At 33.5% G+C, this 23,978-nt stretch overlaps 1 protein-coding gene across 9 annotated transcripts in view; it reads right to left on the bottom strand.

The window, feature by feature from the left end:
• Nucleotides 1-23,978, bottom strand: part of LOC106665823 (hemicentin-1) — a 179,257-nt gene that overhangs the window by 37,900 nt on the left and 117,379 nt on the right. For all 9 annotated transcript variants that reach the window (XR_002910563.1, XM_024228437.1, XM_024228440.1 and 6 more), the window contains one exon: nucleotides 13,219-13,330. Coding sequence is in view for 8 of the 9 variants with exons in the window: in XM_024228437.1 (XP_024084205.1) it covers nucleotides 13,219-13,330 (112 nt within the window). In the remaining variant the exon portion in view is untranslated. The remainder of the gene's footprint in view (nucleotides 1-13,218; nucleotides 13,331-23,978) is intronic.

The raw sequence follows: 23,978 nt of genomic DNA, 5'->3' as shown, positions 1-23,978 counted from the left end.
AAAAAAAAATTTGCTCATTTTTTAGTGATTTGAATTGGTTATATTACAGAGAAATGTACAGAGAGATTATATAGATGCAATAATATGTAAGCAACTGATTAGACAGAAAAATGATTAGTATTAGTATTTAATAAAACAGTTTTACAACATACCACTTCTGAGCCCGAGTTTTATTTATTCAAATAATTTTATACAGATTTCAATCAAATTTATCTTTGATACTAGAAGAGATTGGCCTATCGAAGTTTCGCTTTGTTTCTTTCTTGCGGTTCTTGTTTTTTTACAATGCCTGGGCAAATTTCATTTTTTTACACCCCTGGGTGTGAATCATTTTTTAAACTTTTATCAAGACCTTAACAACAAAAAAAGCTAAGTATATATTTGTTTTTCAATTAAATTGTTAATATTAAGTTTTAAATTTGTATTCTTACAAACAAAAAATATAAAAGTATAATAAATTTGCAAATTCGGACCGAAAATAAATTAAAAAAACTTGAATTTTTCAGGATTTATATTTTAATGTTTAAAACGGTGGTAAAAATTGTGTGTACTCACAAAAAGAAAAGAGCTTTTTAAATTTATTTAAATATACTTTGACTTTTCGGTTCGGTAATTAATACATTACATACAAATTTAGAGCATTGTCGATTATTATACTAGTCACGCAGTTATTGACGTATACATTCGATTTGGTAGATGGTCAAATGACATAAGTCAAGTTGTATTAAAAACCTATACATTTTACAATGGATAACTGCATTTTACTTGTTTCTACCACAACCAATACTAATAGAAAAAAACAAAAACGAAGTTAACAATTAGACAAAGTAGTTAAAACAAGTTTTTGTCACACGTAGACAAATATTAAGTAGGACATAGGTAAATACTCTTATTCTATCTCAGAAGATGATTTATTTGAGTTTACAAATTAACAAATAGAATTATCGAAATGTTGACTTAGCTTTTCGAGATGTATGTAAAGACACATTATGTTTAAAAAAACATTCCTTTGTGTGAAAAAATTTCCTTCTCGACTTAATCATTTATATTCACTCTGAAAGATTTAAAGACTTATTGAGATATGCAATTATCTCATTTAAGCAAAATTCAACTTATCCAGTTTTACCCCGAGGGGAAAAACTAATAACGAAAATTTCCGAAAAATCCGAATAACAATAAAAGTACACTTTTACTATTGTTTTGTTTAATATACAATTATTGTTCCTATGGTCAAAACCTGTTACAAATTGATTTTAATTTACTTTGAAGTTTGGAGATTTTTTTTATCAGCTTATTACCATTTATTATTTATTAATCCCAATTAAATCAGTTAGAAATTGGCTTGAAAAGTGACCAGAGACAATCAGAATGAACGATAAAGTTTTCAAGCTGTCACGCTTCCAGCTTTACCATGTTTCTTTTTATCAGGTTATGACGAAGGAGACGAGCTTACTGCAGATGGGTCACAAGACGATAGCATCTGCTCCAGATTTTAGACGAAGTCGTGTCACATTTTTGTTAAAACACAACAAAAACATAGATTTTATAGGAACGATCTGATACCAGATTGAAAAGTGTTTTTTTTTATTACGTTTAAATTCAGAAAAAAGTAGGATTGTTAAGCGGTCGCGTTTTAATCTTCCTGATTGTTCTTTTTCAACAGGCTATGAAAAAAAATTGTAATAAATTTGGAGGAGTGTGGGTCAAATTTGATGATGAAGGAAGATGTTCTAAAAATTATTGTTTGTTCAATCTCAACCACTTGCCTATAAACCTACTGAAGTATGAAGTTATTGTTGATTAATTAAAATTAAGATTTAAAAAAATATCTTTGTATACAAATATTCTTAAAATATTTGCACTCACTAATAATCTTTGTAAATTCTAGACAAGTCAAAAAACCATGGTCACAATTATATCTACCATTAATTCAAAAAGGCTAATCCATTAAAGTTCGTTTTTAAATTAAACAAATACATATCTAATCCATGAATTTTTGACGTTTTAGGATTTAATTTAGTGTAAAAAGTTTTTTGAAACACTTCATGTTCGATACTAAAATACTGTAAATCAATACTGCTCCATATCCCCAGGAATTATTACGAACCTTGGGGCTAACTCTTCATCAGACGACGCGTACCAATTTTGAAAAAAAAAAGTTTAACACAGTAAAGACGCGGTTTTTTTACTGGTTCGAGGAAAGAGAAGTTTGCCAACATGAATATGTAAGTTTGATATGATTTACATATTGATTTTTTTTCGGTTGACTTTTGGTATATATTCAGCTGTAATTGGCATACTCTGACCTAAATAGGCAAGTAAATTTTAAAAAAAGCAGCAGCTTTCAGCACAACACAAAGCTACAGGTAAAACATAAAAGATTCGAATAAATCATTAAACATCGATTTTGCTACTTTGGATTACCACTTTCGTTTGGTGCGTTTTAGAAATGCGAAAGATTTAAGACTGGTTAACATTAAGCTGAGCCAAGTTTCCCACCTCTGGTACAAATTTCATTGAAATGAGGAAAAGTCAATTCTGAAGAATATCTGTTGTTATTAGATAAATAGTTCATATAAATCCATGCAAAAGAGCTTTTTCTTTATGATAAGTTTAATAAAATAATTTAATTTTTTATTTTTAATTTCTGTAAGTGGTATGAAAAAACCTAGACTTTCAAAAATAAAATTTCCAAAAAATTGCATGTTTAATCATTTAGATTCATCAAAACGTTATTATATTAATATTAAATTAATCCATATATGTTTAGTTGTCATAATTGACCATATTAACTATTTCAATTAATTATTCTTTTCATCTAAAGTTTTTGATTGAGATGAAAATTTAGTGTCACGAGCGGGATTCGAACCCATGACCTTCAGCTGAATACTTGGCTGCTCTAACCACTTGCTATCGTGCCTTCGATCCCCTCGGACACCAACTTCCCATCTCAACTTACAGGTTAGGTTTTTCGTTGAGTTGAAAAATTTAATTTATGGCCACTAACAAATATGGATTAATTTAATAATTAAAATAAGTAATTACTTCACTAATAGCTGCTCCTCATGGCCACTTTATAAGTCGGTGAGAGTCGAATCCTTATTACACGACAATTGAAAAATAGCAAAAGGAGGGAACATTTAAACGGTAGTAGGTTGAGCCGAAGATCGTGAGTTCGAATCCCGCTCGTGACACTAATTTTTCATCTCAACCAAAAACCTTAGATGAAAAGAATAATTATTTGGATTTATTAATATTATGTTAATCTTCTTAATTATTTTTCGCTGTGGAATTTTTCATATAGAATATTTGCTGTTTTAACAGTCTTTAAAAATAAAATTTTCTTTTTTTAACTTGAACGTTGGCCTATTTAGTGAATTTAGCAGTTAAACGTTCATCGTGAATAAGAAATCATTTATAAAAACTCTCAGGCTAGAAAGTGCCCCCGAATTAGCTAAGTTTGCGGTAGAGTTGAACTGGCCGGGAGCAGGCAGTTGTAGGTGGTTGATTAGACGCTTCCCTGTTTACAATAGTCTCCCTTTGTGAACCAATTAGTACTTCAAAGTTTGACCAAGTTGAACTGTAAAACTTTGCAAGTTCCATCCGTAGACAACAGATGGGGCGAAGTGCCCCCGAGTTACTGCCTCCAGACCATTAACAGCTCTCAAACCTCTCCAGGTCTCCAATAAAATTCACAGTGCGCCTGGAAAGGGAGAGTTACAATCTTTTTTTAAAAAGATTGAACAACACACTCACTCCACCATTTATCATTTTATAGGGAGAGTTACATCCAACGGGGATGGTGGGACCCCTCGAATTTGCCCCACCAGCGCTGTTAAGGCAGTTTTATTTCTGATCTCCGACTCAACTTTACGATTCAATTTGGACCCAACTGAAATAATGTTATAGGAAATATGTAAATCACTTTTGAACATTTTCGCAAACGGAAGGCCCTCATAGAGGATAAAACTCATTTATCTATCTATTACGATTATTCTATTTATCTACCTATCATTACGTGACATTAATTATCTGCTGTTTCAATTTTAAAATATTATAAACTCAACATCTTTGGGGCTTTCGGGCGGAACATTCCAACCGCCAGATACCAAATCCTCCGCTGCGGCCGGTCAAAAATGTCATGTTCTTTTCACCCATGCTGTAAAACAGAAACTTTTTCCTACAAAAGTTGACTTATTTCATTAAGCTCAAACGTAACATTATACTTAAATTCATTAGATTTCATGGTCCGATTGACCAGATAATTTCCTTCAATTAATTAATCTGTATGTCAGGTATTGGTTGAAATAAAAAAAGCCAGTGTCACGATTGGGATTCGAACCCACGACCTTTGGCTAAATACGCCGCTGCTCTACCACTTTAGATATCGTGACTTCAATACACTCGGATGCCAACTCAACCCACTTTTCGAAAAAATGGCAAAAAGGGGGGAAAATTCGAAAGGTGGGTTGAGATGGGAAGTTGGTGACCGAGTGGATCGAAGTCACGATAGCTCAACTGGTAGAGCAGCGGCGTATTTAGCGCGGGGTCGAAACCGGCACTCTCAACACGACACGCAAGAATGACACAATTGCACAGAAGACAAACACATTGAGCTCTGAAGATGATCTCAATAAAGATCGAAACGTTGGCACGATAAAGAAAGTGTTTTTCTGAAACCTACATCACACCAGACCGCATCTCACGATTTCTAAATAAATATTGATTAACGGTCACTAATCACCACACATTAATTATACCTACACCTTCATTCCATCTTTCTCTCGCACACAAAATGAGCCTTTTTTAACAATCCTTATCAAAGGTTTCCTTATCCATAATCTTTTCGGTATACAAAAATTGAATAATGGATTTTGGGATGATTAAAAGTGAACGATTCTCTTGGACTTTCTCCTGGTTAAATAACAATAGCGAACTTGGCAAAAAGCTAACTTATTTAACCCCCATAAAACAGTAAAGATAACCGACAGAGGGGTTGAAAGCGGTGTTAACGTTCATTTATAAATCACAAACCATTCACAAAGTCGCCCTATCTCTCCCTCTCTCTTTCTTCCTTTCTACCAATAATAGTCGGGGGTTGAAGCTGTAGTAGTTAATTTGCTAACGTGCCGGAGTCGAGAGGGCGGTCCTGGCAGTTTCTGAATATAAACAAAGGACCTGGCCCCGTTGAGAACTGGACATAAACCGGCGGAAGCTGAGCCCATTCCCGCTTTTCCACCCGCGGATATAAGATAAAAAAGGGCTTCTGGGTAGGGGAAACGGTGGCTCTGGAGTTCCTAATGTGATGCTCGTTTCTCCACTCTTTCATTTCAATCCCATGCTACGCCCGGGCCCCGTGCCCATACTTTTTTTCTTACCCGATAGAAACATAAAACAACAAACAATAAGCCTTGTGCTGCCCAAGAGCATAAAATTTTCTATTACATTTGTTTCTTCCATGGTTGCACAAGACTGCGCAGATTTTGTAATGAATACGGCCGGATGTACATGAATTACTGTCTAAATTTTTGTGCAATATTACAGCCATCCCAGTTTTGGAAGACAGCTTTTTTTCTTGGAAAATGCGTATCGTATAATCGTTCATACTCGAAAGTTAAAGCCCTTCCATATTCAAAACAAAATAACCAAGTTTCAGCGAAAGAAAATGCTTACAAAATTTTTAAGAACGTCAAGTAAAAGATAAGGAACATTATGATCAAGGAAACAGATCTAAATTTTAAATGAATCGGAAAATTAAAAATAATTTGATATATAAAATAACTTTAATAGTTATTTCGATAAATTGTTTTCATAAGTACAACACATCCTTGGGTATAAAATTTAACTTAATATTAAAAATCAGGCATAAGAAACAACATTTTCTTTATCGAGCCAACGTTTCGAACTGTATTGAGATCATCTTCAGGGCTCAAAGTGTTTGGTTTCTGTGTAGATGTGTCATTCTTGTCTGTCGTGTCAACAAACACTTTGAGCCCTGAAGATGATCTCAATAAAGATCGAAACGTTGGCCCGATAAAGAAAATATTTTTCTAAAACCTACGTCACACCAGACCGCATCTCACGATCATCGAATATTTTATATTATCATTTTATCACTGATTTTAAATTAAATAAAACTGACTGAATTTAAACAGAGATGCTACAATTTTCGATCCTAGTTCTTGTAAAATTCATATGTATTCTACAAAAAATCCAGTTCTCCGCCATAGTTTCAATTTTCAACAATGATTACATACGTATTTAATATAGTACTATAATATAATTATTCAATATAAACTGAATCAATCATTATATTTACAAAGTTGATTAGCCAGAAATTTATTGAGGTGCCTTGTTGTTTATAATTATATAATTGACATCATTTTGTATTAGTCATTTCTATCAACACGATTTTGAATCATCTGTTCACATTAGGTTATTTTTAGGCATATATACCTTGTCTTGATTAATTTTTAATTTTTTTTAACCTAGATACAGAAAATTTAGAATTGACTTACTGCTTATATCGTTGTGCATATAATATTGTGTATTAAATGTTAACAGTAGCATCATTATGTAAAATAGTTTTTTTATCAATAAAAATAAGATTTTAAAAGGCATGTTTAATTTTTCAGAGTAAATTTTTAGCAAGACGGTACAGTAATTATTCGATAAAAAAGGCGCGTCAGTGGGCTAAGCAACTGCCAGAAAGTAAAATGACATATTTCCCCCGTAAAGCTATCCTTAAGGGAACTTTTCACTTCCCCCTCGAAAAATATATTCAATCCAAATCCCAGCGGTTTTCATATTCCATGTTTTAGTACGTCGAAGTTTAAAAAGTTCCCTTAAATAAACCACTCCGCTTGAGTGAGCCTATAAATTTCACCAGCGCAGCAGACCTTAAATTTATTTCAGTGAGGGATTCAACAAAGAACGATAAAAACGTGGACAAGAATTTTGTTATCCACGCCGTGAAATGAACTAGAAACGCCATCGCTGCCTATAAACCTGAACCTTAAACCAAACGGTTATCCGTTCTAAGGCATTTGTGCGACTGGATTTATCCGATCTGAGATTCAGTCTCTCTTGACGAATTGAATTGATACGGTCGGGGGGAATAGTCTTAATAAACGCTCTACGACTCAAGTCTTAACTCGAAAAGAAAGTAAAACGACAAAGTATACAGTCGAGTCACACCGATTTCGCCTGAAATTGATTCCTTTTCAGTTTTCTTTCCTACGTGAAAAAACCCACATTGAATGAACTTCTAGTACTTCCCCAATTAAGTAATTGTTCCCTTTTGCGGGGGCCCTGTTGGATGTTGCCGTCATGTATATTTCATGTAGAAGAGCGACAAGGCTAGGGGACCCTCTTAGCATAAGCTTTCGTTTCTTTTTCTCGTGTCAATACACTTTTTCTTTCCGTGCTTTTCGCGTCTCGAAGAAAAGCACGTTTCCGGTTATAAAATTAGGCATAATTTCTATTTTTGGATGTCGACCCGCCACGATTTTCGTTTTTTATGGCTAAAAAGTTGAACTTTTATATTCTGTTCTTACACTAATACGGGTAATAAGCGAACTGGGAAGTGTGAAAAGTTGCAAATATAAAATATATTTCTGCACTTTGAAATATTTAAACATGCAGATTAAAAATGAAAATATCTTCTTTATTTTTTAAGCTCTGCTTTCTGAACAGCATAATCATGGAATGGAGACAGCATAAAACTTACTGACCACCCGGTTTTTGCAGGAAAAAGTGGCCAACCTTGGAAATGCATATTAGTGAATTGTGCTTGAGTACGGCAATGAGTATTTGGGTACTCTGTTTCAATTTTTGGAAGAAACAGGGTTACATAACGTTTTGTGTTTATCGATCGTGTATGTATTTATTAGCTTGACTGTGTTATACAATGCCTATNTATATATATATATAAAACTGTCCACCTGGTTTTTGCATGAAAAAATGACCAACTTTGTAAATGCATATTTTCTCAGCTTTTTAAATCATAGACCTCCACAAGGCCTCATTTTTTAGAAAATTTTAAGCTGAACAAAATAGCATTTCCACATATTTTTCTAGCTTCAGTCATTTACAAGTAAATCCAAATTTTGGGAACATAGTAATTTTTGCAGATTTTACGACAACTTCAAATTAAGCAGTGGAGCCAGAAAATATTTCTGCAGCGGCGCTCTGTAGCATTCGATAGGAAATTTTCAAGCTTTCAATTTTTCAATCAATCCTTTTCGTGTTATTCGCGATTGTGGGAAAAACGTGGTTTTTTACGTGCTCATAGAAAAAAACCGATCACTCTCTCTCCACCAATTTTCAAGAATGTTAAAATTTTGAACCGTCACGTTTTCGCAACCTTTACGCTCTACAACTTTTGTTCCGAGAAAGTTTAACAAAAAGGGAAGCGACAATTGTCACTTTTTCTTATTTGACCTTTTGGGTTGCGGAATGCTTTTGCTGTCGATAAACACTTGTTTACCTCATAACGGAAGTTTAACTTTTCCTTCCCATTTCACAGGTGTTGTGGGAGTTTGGCTTCGAATAGCTTATTGAAACGATAGATTTATGTATGGTAAAATCGGGAGAGAGGGAGAGTGATCGGGTTTTTCCATGGGCACGTAAAAAAACCCACGTTTTTTGCCCAAAAATGGTAAATAACTCCGGAACGGTTCAGAAATCGTGCGAAGTGGAATGTAACGTACTGAAAGCTTATTAAAATTTCCTATCGATAGCTATAGGGCGCCGCTCCAGGACGATTTCCTGGCTCGACAGTTCTATTTGAAGTTTTCGTCAAAAGTGCAAAAATTTACATGTTCCCGAATTCACTGAAGAATGACTGAAGCTAGGGAAACATTAAAAAACCCATCTTTTTCAGAGTAAAATTGCCAAAAAATTGAGACCTAGCCGCAGGTCTGTGGCTTAAAAGGCTGAGCAAATATGCATTTCCAAAGTTTACCATTTTTTCGTGCAAAAACCAGGTGGTCAGTTTTATCTCATTTAGCGATTATCTTTCATTAATTAATCTGTATTATCAAATCCAATGCGACTACAGTTCATGATTTTAGAAAAATACCCGACAACAAATTATATGCCCATTTTGATAAAGTAAATTTTTCAAGATAGTGCTTATCAAGAAAATGAGGCTATCTTGAAGATACCTTAAATTTCCATCTTGTTTCTTTCTATTCATGATTTATCTCCATTACTATAAATAGGAGAGGGTCGTAATTCATGTTCGGTTTTGACAAAGGCCATCAACGTTTTCTAAAAGTTGTTTTGACAGACAAAATTCCCAGAAATGAAACTGTTAAGCGTCTTGCCTCAACTTGCTTAAGCCTCGTTCCACGGCGTGTGGGTCGACGTTACTACGTCGTACTCAACTTGTGATCTGTCGCGGTCTGTCGTATTCCGAACAGTAGCCATTTACGGAAAGACTCGAGGCTTGGTGAATTTCGAGTGGCCCTAGTGACACTGTCTAAATTTTTTTTAATGAAGTCAGTTATGATTTAAAAATCAACGCTAGTACAGTGTTCTGCTGTGATTTATAGATGTTAAGAATGAATGATTTTAGTTCAGAATAAATTAACATGCGACGAACCCCAGGCCTTTGATGTTTACCGTCAAAATACGGAAAAGGCCAAGCCACCTATCTTGAGCAATAGCTAGTCTTTACGTTTCCAGGGCGTGAGGTATGACAAACTATTGACCAAGTTCGCCAAGCCACACACCATGGGAGCAAGGCTGATGTCGCTCCATCTGACAATCGACTGTTCTGCTCGATGATGCGTTTTTTGAAAACATTGACTTGAAACATTAATAGTCTTTTCAAGAGTAAAATTATTTCTTTGTAATATTATTTGAATAAAATATTGCTTTCAGTTTCTATTCAGATAATCTTGATGTGATTTTTATGAATTCCATGTTCTATCTTGGTAAGATAAATAAATCGTAGCATAGTGAAATAATCCATACGTCAAATATGATAAAATCAAAGGATATTTTCTGAGCTGATGCCCAAAAGGAATTTTAGATTATTTAGAAATTGAAAATGAGACTTAAAAATTTTCTTTTGACTAGTATTCTTTAAGCAAAGGTAAATTGAATATTAAAATGTTAAATTAATTGTAGTAAAACGTCCCGAAGATCAGTTAGTAATGATTAATAATAAGATTAAAAACTTAAATTGTATTCGTCGAGCCTAATCAAAAAACAATCGTGTTCAGACCAACAAGGGGAGATAAATGAAATTTCATGTTCGTACAAAATAGGATTTGTACCACAAAGCCAGAAGGGACATTTCTATGTCAAATTGAGAAAATATTTAATCAAAATTGTCTGAATGTTTTTTATAATTTCTCCCCACTACTGGATTGGCGATAGTCAAAATGATCAAATTTTTACAAATATACTTTATTTTCTTAAATATTTCTCTTATTAACGTTTGGTCAGCTGTATAAGCAAGTGGTTCCTTTCAGCTAACAAGCTGGCGTAAAACAGACATGTGCAATAAAGAATTCATGGCTGATTGAAACTTTGTTTATACTTATTTCTTTTTGTATTTTTATAGTGAATTCGATTTTTTCTTTCATTTTAAAAACACAATAGTTGGATATTAAACCAATATAATAAAGAAGAACGAGTATCTTAGAAGGGACAAGAAGAGAACATTTTTTGAGTGTTTTCAAGCAAGAACTCGTCGAGGTATGTACCAAAACCTTCACGTTGACTCCACTGAATCTCGAATGGGTTACAGAAATAAACTTTGATACAACTGAAATTTTGATTGAACAAAAACGGATTTCATTTGGGAGAGTTCGGCGTCTTCATTAGATTAACGAAGGTGAAGTGAGGAAAGCTTTTGCGAGTCGAAAGTTCTCCTCAAGTGTCCTGTTCCACTCTTATCTTCGAAATGAATTAATTAGAAAACGGTTCGTGAGTTTAAAGGGGAGATCCTCTTTCAATTATTTTGGTCTTTGGTAGCCTGCTTCTTATGTACTCCCTCTCTCACACCCCTCCCTTCTCACTTCCGCCAGAGGGCGGGCATAAAAGAGAGCTGAGATTTATATTTTCAAAGAGCCACGGGTAGACTGCTACCTAAGAGGATTAGGCGAGGCGAATTGGGAAGTGAGGACTTCATAAGACTGATCAGTTTGTCTTTGGTAGCTTTGCACCCCCGCACCTCTTCTTTCTATTAGGAACCATCTGTGTTTTCCCATCATTTTCTTTGAAGAAGGTTTAAGTATTTCCGTCTAACTGCTACGAAGTCAAAGAAACGTGCTCAACGATTGTTCGACATATTTCAAACAGCCATTTCTTTCCATTGTCCCCCAAATAAGAGAATCAATTTATTTATTTAGTTTATAAGAACATGTTTCGATTCGAAAAGGTGACCTTTCGTTTGGCATAGTAAACGTTTAGAAAAACGTACGGCTCCTCACTGAAGACTGCCTGAAGCCGAATGGCGTCTGATTTCAACTTAAACCAGCGAATTGAAGAATCCAACAGTCATGACTATGGAGGTCAGTTCAGCATGACCAACACAACCAATCGTTTTTCTGTTAAATATCGTGTGAGATTGAATTTATTTAATAACGTCAATGTATAGTGAACATAGTACGCTTTTGTTTCTTTTCTTTTGTAGATACAGAAATCCGTTTATCCGGACTTGCAGGTACCAGGAATTGTCCGGATTATCGTAAATAAGGATAATCCGAAAATTTGTGATTTTATTAGTGTCGTGTCATAAAAACGGAAAAACACACATACGAAAATGAACACTTTTATTCGTATATTAATTAACATTTAAAGTATAGATAATTTTTATTAGTTTTATTTTTGTTTAAGTCCCGAACGCGTTTCTCGAAAAATTTATACGTAAAAAATACCTAATAAAAATATACGTAATAAAAAAAACCTTTTCAATGGAACCAAACATTCGAACAACACGAGATAACAATTTCTAGTCTTGTAAATAGCATACACCTTTTATTTATTTACTTTTAAATTTATTTATTTTTATAACAAAAACGAACCTCTCCGGCCTCTTCAATCGTGTGACAAGTGGAAGGGCGATTTGGTTGCCTTTACGAATTTCGAACGACGAATTAAATTCATAAATTATGAATTTTAAAAAATCAATATCAATACATTGAGAATTTATAATTTAGAAAATATAATTTAAAAAATTTATAAAAAATGTGTGACGTTTAGTGACCGTTAATTAATGATTATTTGGAGATGGTGAGACTATACCATTATACACTACAACACCAGACCGCATCTCAAGATCACCAAATAATTTATAAAAAATATTTTAACAAACGAGTCCGGATAATCCGGAAGTCCGCACCATCGGGGTCCGGATAAATGAGTTTCCACTGTATAATGAAGAGAAGTTTGATTTGAAATCACATATACTATTTTTATTTATTATAATTATATTAAATACAAAACTGTAAATTATTTATAAGGCCTAGGATTAACAAGGAAATCTAAAATATAGATTTTGGTAATAGGTTAAAGTTAATAAAAAGAACTACTGTTTATATTTGAGACTTGACTATTTTAAGAAATAGCTTCATAAGAAATGGGCAATCATTTATTACTTTTAAATGGGAATGCTGTTTATGTAATATTTTGTAGGAAAAAAATTGTCTGAAGAAAATACGTAATGGCCACACCAAGTCAGCAGAAAAGTATATTATTGTATCTCTACTAAACAGCTAGGATTGAAAACTGGTACCAGTGTTGCATTAATGAGGACATGTCTCACGTAATGCGAAGAAGGCGTCCAAATGGTCGAGATTTTTCCCTCTTATAAAATATGTGGTAGTTAAGAGGCAAGGGCTCGCCTCGTGACAAACATTCCACAGTTTCTCATCTAAGACACAACCCCCTACCCATTGGAACTGTTATGAGAAATTCCATGTTGTGTGACAAATAAGGAGAGCTTTTAATATTTAGTGGGCTTTTATTAAAAATAAACGTGGCCCGACATCCCGGTGGAACGACTGTTTGCGGCCCTGGACCCCTATGTGGAATATTAACAGGCATAAATCAGGAGGGGAGGTCAAAACAGTTATCCCTTCATACAGCCGGCACTTTTCTATCTCATAACCCGATCAAAGGTTCAACTTTGTTGCCCTTTACTACCTCGAAACACTTCGTGACAATCGAAATATAATGGATGAAGAAGAAAATTTGACTTACCATTTAACAGAAACGAGAGTAGACGGATTGGCCTCGTACTGACAGAAAATAAGAATGTCCGTTGTTTCGTTGACAGTTATGTTTTCAGGTGCTACAGTCACTATCGGAGGGTCTGAAAAACAAAACAAAAACAATCCATAAATTTAAACGTTAACAATATTTATAATCCAATTAATTATTTCTTTTATCTAAGGTTATTGGTTGAGATGAAAAATTAGTGTCGCGAGCTGGATTCGAACCTTCGACCTTCGGCTCAATACGCTGCTGGTCTATCCACTTGAATTATCGTGACGTGGTTAGAGCAGTGGCGTATTGAGCCGAAGGTCGTAAGTTCGAATCCCGCTTGTGACACTAATTTTTCAACTCAACCAAAAACCTTAAATAAAAAGAATAATTAATAGGTCAATTATGGCCACTAGAAAAATGGAATATTTATTGTATATTTTTTTATTATTGTCAATTATTTGGCACCGTTTTGGCCATCAACGTTTGGTCGTCTGCCAGAGTTCTACTTTGACACATTGAATGTACAATAATAGACAAATAAATGAAACAGCAGTAAATCTCATCCACTCTACTTAGGTAAACCCAAAATTCATTGTGGTTCAAGCTATCGTATAATTTTAAATATTTAATTAGATGTTTTTATATTCTTTCTATCGTATAAATTATTTGAAATAGTTTTAAAGTCCCATCAAGGGGATGTACTCCTCGAAAGAAGTGTGTGGTGATTAGTGACCGTTAATCGATATTTATTTAGAAATCGTGAGATGCGGTCTGGCGACCTCTCACGATTTCTAAATAAATAAACTCCTCGAAAGCTTAACGAAGGAACTGAATGTTTTTTCTACTTTTCAAATTGTCTTTATCCTTGAAATTTTTTATATAAAATTACGATTGACTATGAATCACATCAAGATATATTAATTATATGGAGGATATATGCTATTTTTTGGTAATAATTTTCTATAACTATATAATATAATTTTCACTCTTATTCGCTTATGTGTTTCTTACTGTAATTTATATTCATCTGACGACCGTTTATGAATATTATATCAATTATTTTTCTTAAACAGTAAATTAAAAAACATTGAAACTAAAGAAAAGCCCTAGGATTTTTGTATTTAAGCTTTCATTATGCTTAGCGGAATTGATAAGCTGGCATACATTATTATACATTCAGGTTTGGGGTGTATTTAATTGTAATTTTTGCTAGCGATTTTTTCTCCAGGCCTGTTTATTAAGAGGGAAAGCAATTCAAAAGTCATTTCACAGTTGATTTCCTCATCGGAAGTATCAATGACACTACCTGTCTACCCGGAAACGTTAGAACCCTGTCGGTACGTCAAATTACATCCCGCGGGAAAGTCCCCCGACCATTGGTATGTATTGGGTTGTCCGGAAAATAATGCAGGATTTTGGTATTAAACAAAAAAAAAGAAACTAGTTACTTTAAAGCAATGTTCTTTAATCAAAATAATTTCCCANTACAAATGAGTAATCCTGTAAACGTAAACAGAATATTTTATATAGATTTTTTTTAATGAAAACTTAAAATCCTGCATTATTTTCCGGACAACCCAATAAATAGGTGATTGTCCTCTGTCCCCATATATAGTACTCGGATGGAATAATTAACAGGGCTTTTTAATCGCGGTTCCCTTTCTCCCTACTTTTTCATCCCTTCGGGGATTCTGCCCACCTACCCTGTATATTATTCGGCCTATCCTTTTTTACCCCCTCCTCCCGATGTAAATGAAGCGGACTAAAGAACCCCTTTGTAACCCCTTAATAACACTGAAAGATTTATTAAAACTGCGATACTACATGTGATCGCTGTTGGTGTAATTTCAGTTGGAATGGAAGTATCATTTTCCTTGTAGGAAAAAACATCAATTTTATAATAAATGCATGTACAAAATTTTTTGTTTGGCAAGTAAATATTTACACTATTAGAATACTAGGATATACAAATATTTTAATATTTTATTAAATGCGTGTGATTAATTCTGTGGCAACAATTTTATCCACTCTTCTTAAAGAAAATTACACCGCCGAAGACCTTTTTTATACTGATTGAGGCAAAGCCAATTTTACCAGCGAAATCGACTAACGTAATGACATTTTGCAGCCATTTAGATAATTCGAAATTTTTTTTACCATCTACCGTGGAGAACGGGTGATTCTCATGAGCATTGATTTTACGTTATTTAGATGAATTTATAATGAAATATCGTCCATTTACAATTGGCATAAATAAATTTAGAAATTGAAAAAAAAATTTGAATAACAAATTTCATTTAAAAAATTATCAAGCCACAAACATAAATTATCCAATCTGCAGGTTGTACACAATACATGTACAGTTGTAGATATAAATAAATGAAGTAAAAAAATATTAGAAACAATTTTCTATATTTTTGTAATGCCAATTGTTAGGTTAGTTTAAAAAGTGTTGGTTCGTTTAACAAATTAAATCTATAAAATTGGTGACGTTTCGGATAATCGTGGCTCTCCCGTTTAGGCATAAATAACAAAAAAGAAAGAGAAGAAATTATAATGATAATAATGTAAGATCCACAGTTTTAACATTCTATTGGGGGCGTCGGTGGCCGCAACGGTTTCGGCGTTGACATTGGTAAAAGTGCCGGGTTCGAATCCAGCGGCCCTGCATCCGAATTCGACATTCAAATTGGAATTTTTTCAAAAATACCGGCACACCGATGGTTGATATCACCTCTGCTGTTGCGAACCCTCGTAAAAAAATTAACATTCTATTTTCTTCTATGGACACTAGAGAGACTTTTTATTTAAATGGACAGCTTTTTATACTTTTTTACTAATTTAAAAAGAAATAAAAATTATTCAAAATATAAAATAAATCTTAATAAATTGTAATTTACTCTTTCGTTTAGACTTCGTCTACGTCTAGCTGAAGAATAAGCTATTCAGGTAGTTTACTATGAGATGCCAAAAATCGTAGATATTAGACTGAAAATTAAATGATTTTTCTAACTCACTTCGTAGAGAAGATACGATTATAATTTTTTTACAAAAAAAAGCGGACTTTTCTTACAAAAAACTTCATTAACTATGCATTTTTCATCAAAATTGAGTTTTAAAATCTATTTTAAATTGTTTATAGAATAGGTTATTTATTAAACTATTTCCGCTGTTCATTTTTGTAAGATTTGTTTGTACGCTATAGATTATAATAATTGTAACATGCATACTATGCTGTTTTAAACATTTGCCTCCAGTATCTTCAAGTCAAGCCAAGTATTTATTGTATACTTCAATAACAATTAGGAGAAAAACTCTAAGTGTTTCTATGCTTGGTTTTGCTGCATTAAAGAGTATTACGACTAAGTTTGTAAAATGTGGAGGATTCTTTTGGTAATTAGCTACTACTGAAAATTGATCTTTTTTTCATTTTCCTGTATTTAAAAGTTTATATTATTAAGTGAATTTGACTTTTTGGGAAGAACGTACGCTTTTTTTATTCGATTTAGTGAAAAGGGGTCGCCAATATATTTCAATATCTCAATATGATAATGGCCGGTAAAATGGTGGGGGCAATTAACGTGAGGCCAGAACCAATTCGCAACCGGGCATGATAGATAACCACGGCCGACCCCTATATATCACACTTATTTACCACCAATTACTAACTCCATTATTCAAAGAACGCCAACTGTAATTCTCTGGATGGGAGCACGGTGGAGTGGGCACGACGAGGGTGGAAAAGGTAAGGGGAAAGGGAACAATTTTGTAATACACCTTGTAGAGGAGCCACTCTCCTCTATTGAGATTTATGAAATGACATGGCGCTTCGCTCGTTACTTTTTCTTAATTTCCTTTAAAAAAAAGAAGATAAAACGGTCAATTAAAGTTATAATAAAAATGTTAGATGACTATCGAAATAAGGCATATGTCGTTGACTTGATGTATGCATGAACTCTCTACCAGACAAAAAGCATTATATTTTTATTTTTTATAATTATTGTAAAGTATATTAAATTTAAAAATAAAATAACTTTAAATTTGCGACAAAAAGTATTTATTAATCAAAAGCTTGGCAAAGGGACTGGAGTGTTTTAGTTTTCAAATTTACCTACTAACTTTGAATACAAAATGAATATAATTGTATGTGAGGAAGAAAAAAAAATTTTGATAAGATATGTCTAAAACAAAAATAATGGGCATCTTCATCTTTATATGGAGCATAATGTCAAAAAGGAATTACCGACCATAGTCGTTACTACCATATACATACATACAAAATGTATCAAGCATGATCAATCGGGTATATTCAATTGGAGCATGCAAAAAGACACATTTCTGTCGGACAAATTTTGTCGAGATCATGAGAAATCCCTTGAGTTCTTAAGCGGTTTACACCCCTCTACAAAGTTTCTCTTTAATAGGACGAAACGGGGTAGATGAAGTTAGAGATTACTACAGATGGCGGTCATAGCAAAGATACGATCTTTTACAGATTGTTTCCAGTGTAGTCAACAGTGAAGCAATTTTTTTCTTAACTCGAACGAAGGCACACAATTTCAATCATTGAAGTTAATTTTAAAAAGAATGTTAATAAAAAACTATTATTTTTCCCGTTACTACCCGTAAAGAATTAACGTTTAGTGTAAATAATTAATTATTGATGTTTTTAACGTAGAAAATAATGCACACATCTGCCAGCGAATATAAAATGGAATATTAACTTATTTATTTTTAAAACATTCTTTTTAAATTTTTCAATTCTGCAATTTCTATTTCGAAGGAAGACAAAAAACTAGAGAAAATCTGAATTAGACTAGAATACACTAAAAAAATTAAAGTGAATGAGGCAATCCAATCAAAGAAAATGAAATGACGTGGTTTTTATCATGTTGCATCCAGTCTAGTGTACATGGTGAGGCATTAGTTCGGATTTCTACTTTGTCTCAATAATTATTTAGCATGCAGGCAGACACGCAAGTGACTCATAAAACACACACAAACGCCCAAAAATAACACTCCGGCCTAGAGGTCGTGCTGTACGTTTTTCACGGTGTTCCGGATATACATAACCGGCATAGCTCTCCGGCTCTCCGCAAATGTTTAAGTAAGCGCCTTATAATTGGCTCTCACCAAGCCTTAATGTAATATTAATTTGAATCGATTTTTCAAAAAATTAACGAATTATATATTGTACATGTAAATTATGTACATATGCTGAACCTATACAAATGTCCTTGTATTCAAAATTATTTAGAGAAAAATATCAAGTGGAGTAGCTACTGATAAATTTTTGTGCTTTTGTATTGAATTATGTTTAAATTTATCTTCAGTTTAATCATCTTTCATAGCTAGATCAATATTGATAAACTTAAATCTTTCCTATCTTACTTATCGGCAATGCTGCATCTCATAAAGAGCTGCCTTTTTTCATACCTTCCTATTAAATTTAATATCTCCCAGGGTGCATCCTAAGACTCTCCCTATTCACCGGTAAGGCAGACAAAAAAATAGAGAAAATCCGAATTAGACTAGAATACACTAAAAACTTAAAGTGAATGATGCAATCCAATTAGAGAAATTGAAATGACGTAGCTTTTAACATGTTGCATCCAGTCTAGTGTACATCGTGAGCGGTTAGTTCGGGTTTCTACTTCGTCTCAATACTTAGTTAGCATACAGGCAGACATGCAAGAGACTCATAAAATACACACAAACGAGCAAAAATAACACTGCGGCCTAATGGTCGGGCTGTACGATTTTCACGGCGTTCCGGATATACATAACCGGCATAGCTCTTCGGCTCTCCGCAAATGTGTAAGTAAGCGCCTTATAATTGGCGCTCACCAAGCGTTAATTTAATGTTAATCTGAATCGATTTTGCAATAAATTAATTTAAGTGCATATAAGTGATGTACACATGCTGAATCTATACAAATTTTTGTGCTTTTGTACTGAATTATGTTTGAACTTTAATCCTCAGTTTAATCAATCTAGATTATTATTAATCAACTTAAATCTTTCCTATCTTACTTATCGGCAATGCTGCATCTCATAAAGAGCTGCTTTTTTTCATAGTTCCTATTAAATCTAAATTCCCCAGCGGGTATCCTAAGACTCTCTTTAATCAAATTACACAGCCGACTGTTTCTCTGTTTCTATACTCTAGAACAATATTATATGCACTTTTACTTCTACACAATGTCAATTGAAGGATGAAAAAAATTAAATTAAATCTACCCATGCATCTTTACATAAACTTATCCAAACCTATCTAAATAAGCTATTCGATGCCAGATGTGGATATTGGATATACGCCACCTGTGAATATTACATTGACTAACATCTTTAACACTGTCAACTAATATAGTGTTTACTTAGTAAAGTAAGGAGGTTATTTGGCCCAAAAATCTTCATGATATGTCACTACCAAACCCTCCTTTATCAAGACACTCTTGAGAGCGACATGGACTTACGTGATTGATGTACGGGAATCGTAGATAAAATCAAATTCCTATAATCCTATCCAATCCAAATTCTTATTACAAATATAAACACTTTTTTTTGTTTCAAACAAAACAATTGTACTCATTAGTATTAAACTCAAATATCATTAGTTTGAGAGTGGTTCTACCAGGTTGCGCAAATCAAATCTCTTTTTATTGGGTGCACAAGAGTAAAGGGGTACGAAGAAGCGGATTAATACCAAGGAAGGGGCTGCTAGAGCACTGATAGGAGCACTATAACCTTTTGGTATAAGGATATGAAGGAGCGCATTTGGAAAAAAAGTATGGTAAAAGTAACGATATAATAGAATTCTCTCGCTGGACACACAGTCAAAAAACCTGATTTGGAAAGCTAACAGGATTCTTTACAGGGCACTGAATGGGCACCTGTGAAAGATTGGTATCAACCCCACGGTACGTGCAGATTCCACAAAGAGGCACAAGATACCACAAAGTATCTATATTACCAGTGTGGTGCCACACTTATCAGAAGAAGAAAATGCTTTGGAATGGACAGCGTAACCGTGGAAAAAGTCCACCCACTAAAACCTGGTCTAATAATCTACTCTCCTGGACATATTGGGACTCATCAGTAAACGAAAGAACAGAGAATACAATAGCTTTCGAAGAGCGCAATCCCAAAATCCCCTGAATATGACCCCTATATCCATTTGTAATTTATATTATTAAATGATAATATTAAAACATTCCAATAAATCTCTGTACTGACCCACTATTACAATAATTTTTTGATCACACAATTTCTTGAAATTCCACACGTCGTTTGAAGCGATTCTGGTCGAGAAATCTGAGAAATTGACTTACCCAATGCGATAGAGCGCCCCCAGTGGATATGGATGGAACATTTTTCGTTGAAGGTGTATTACCGTAATTTAAAAATATCAATTAAAAAAGGAGGTTGGTTTGAAACGTAGAAATAAGTGTATGAAAAATACCATTTTTTCGTAATGTTCTATTTATCGAATGTCAAGTTGTCACATTTGTTTTTTTACGATTAAAATCTGTAACAAACTCAAACATGTTGCATGTTTAACATGTTTTCTCTTATCTATTACAGGATTAAAATACAAAACATTAAGTTATATTTTAAATGAAGAGATGAGAGTGAGGCCACACACAATTGATTAATAAAATATTTTTTATTGGGAAAATGATTTAAAAAAACTATTTTAAAGTTCAAAACTAGAAATATAAAAAATTTACTCGTATTTAAAAGTGAAATTTTTGTTTGATGAATGAACTATTTCAGTATTTTAAGAAATAAGATCTTTGATATAATTATAGTAAATTTTTTTAAATTTTTTCGAGTAAAAATTATCATTTCCTTTTAGTTTTAATGTGTGGGCATCTTTATTTCAATTTGGAGGTTTAAATAGTAAAAAGTAAAGTTTAACTGGGCGGTTATATCGTTTGTTTCCTTTTATGATTCATTTCATGGGTCTTACAACGAGGCTGTTAAAATGTACAGTGAGAATTTCAGGAAGGGGACGAGTGCGAATAAAATCGGTATGATTACGTGACATGAGTAATAAAATGAAACAAAACTGTCGACAGTTCGGGGGAAGGGCGAGTCGACGGACCACAATGGGCGATGAATAGTAAACTCGGCCCGTCAATAATTAAGCCTCTCGGCTACATCTGCTCAGATATTCCATTTGTCCAGAAACATCCGACCTGTCTCTGTGTCGTGTTTTCCCAAACATTCACGTGAATACGCCTCAGTATCTTTCCAGGTTAAGTTCATAGAATTTAATATTCGCCTGTCAATTGTGGATGTTCAGGGGTCGATTTTAGTTTTAATTTTGTTTCAATATGTCATTTTTCCATTAATTTTGAATCCAATGTAATTAACGTTGTTTCATAACGCCAACAAAAAAAGCGTGAACTATGAAACATGAATTTAAAACTGCAGCAATATTTATTATTTTGTCGTTAACAGTAATCAATTATCTGTTTTGTTTCAGCAAATTGCTTAACATTAAAACACAAAAAAACACATTGTTTAAAACACAATCTATCACACATTTCATTCCGATCTCATTAGTTAGAATTAGTACTAATTTAATTAAACATTCCATGGAAAATGATCTAATTTATTTTATTAATGGTATGTAGGAATTTGATGCAGGGATGCTAATCAACGCAATGTTATTCTGAAAACGACTTATATCAAAATAGCTTTAGTATGAAAATTTAGCATGCAATATCAATTATCATTCATTCAGAGTACCCTGACAGATCCGCGAATGTATTCTACTAATTTGTACAATGACAGGAAGGGGTAAGGCACTGTCTTAATGTCTAAACCCATTACATTAGGTATGAATGTATTTATTAGTGTGAACGGTAGGAGGACGTCGAGGTTACAAACTGCATGTCTCCCGACTGTAGTATTGATATAATTTTATATTAGTTTTAGGGGTAAGTCTTCAGTATTATTTCTAACACTCTAAATCCCATTAAACTTGGATTATGTTAGTTTTATAATTTCTTTTATAATTATTTTATATGCTATTATATCAAATATTCAAGATTAACTAAATGATAAAATCTGATGTATACAGTATATTAACAAATATGTGTTTCAGTTACTGCAATAGTTTTTTTTGCCTGAAGCTGATATCATTATTACTAAATTTAGCAATCGTGAGATGCGGTCTGGTGTGATGTAGGTTTCAGAAAAACATTTTCTGTATCGTGCCAACGTTTCGATCTGTATTGAGATCATCTTCAGGGCCTATATGATTGCAAAAAACCCAAGCAAAATCCTACAGCACTCGCTACCCACCATTTTGAACACCAACACAATTTCGACTTCAAAAATCCAAAAATATTACATACAGAACAAAACAAATATAAACGTAATTTCTTAGAAATGGTTTATACCACCTGCGATAAACACTGCATCAATTACAGAACAGATACATGTAAACTCAGTCGCAGCTACGCCAATATCATTAATCACATTCAATACAGATAACATACCTCATCACATTACATTCCACACATCAAATATTTTTCACATAGTCTAATTTCCCAACAATTCAGCTTTCCTTTTCCTATTTATCCCTTTCTATATAATCCTGAAAGGATTATCTGGCCGAACCATTACCAACATATTTTTTCCCTTCGTCGGCTCCTTTCACCTCAAAGAAGCCGACAACTTATACAAAAATGTCTTTTCTATACCGACATCCTTCCCCACCCCTTCAAAATCCAACGTATATAAACACAAAATAGCAAAATCTCATTGGCACTCTCGTCACGACACGAAAGAATCACAAAATTACACAGAAGACAAACACTTTGAGTGAGTAGAAATACTTTGATTGAATATATAAAATATATTTAGCATTGTATAAATTCACTTTTCCACATCCAAAATGTAATTGTAATATGTAAACAATGTTTGTAAATCCCAGGCCATGAAGATGATCTCAATAAAGATCGAAATGTTGGCACGATAAAGAAAATGTTTTTCTGAAACCTACATCACACCAGACCGCATCTCACGATTTCTAAATAAATATCGATTAACGGTCACTAATCTCCACTTATTATTACTAAATTAGAAACTATCAGGTAAGATTAGGATATTGAACGTTCCGCCAATGCATAGATTACAGTTTTCAATAAACTTTTGAAATATCCCTCTTTGAAATAAAAGAGTCCGGCCGAATCTGGATAACAGTTAATATCTTTCACATTAACGAACGTTGGGGGTAATCCACGAACACGTTTCCATTCGTCACCCGACTTTAAAAGTGATGGTTCCTTGTTCGGATCGCTTTTCTCACGGGAGGTAATCCACAGGCACGAACCTCGTAGGACTAAGGGCGGATTAGGACGAAGAGGGAGACTAATCCCAAGCCCACGGTAAATTGGCTCAGAGAAGGTAAGTAATATCCTTCGCCGCAAACCCACTCACACTTACACCGCTGAATGAGAATGTAATTAAGTCATTGCTTAAACAAGCATCATGCCCCAACCCTGTGTAAAGATGACTGGGACTAATAATGCAAGGAAACTCTTCTCAACTAAGCTCGTTTCTAGAAATCTCAATTAGAAATCCTACCTAAGGGAAGTGATTCTTTCTCTCGATCTTGGAGAACAGTTTAAACCCGAATCATAGAAACTTTATGAAGAGATCTTTATCATTTTTCCAACATTTACTACAACAAAATCTTATATTATTATTTTTTTGTTAATATAAAAATTACAGTTTGA

Source organism: Cimex lectularius, unplaced genomic scaffold (assembly GCF_000648675.2).
Source record: "Cimex lectularius strain Harlan isolate CLEC.00 unplaced genomic scaffold, Clec_2.1 scaffold238, whole genome shotgun sequence".
In the NCBI taxonomy this organism is placed as follows: domain Eukaryota; kingdom Metazoa; phylum Arthropoda; class Insecta; order Hemiptera; family Cimicidae; genus Cimex; species Cimex lectularius.
Note: the sequence above shows the minus strand (reverse complement) of the source record. Positions and strands in the feature narration are given on the sequence as shown.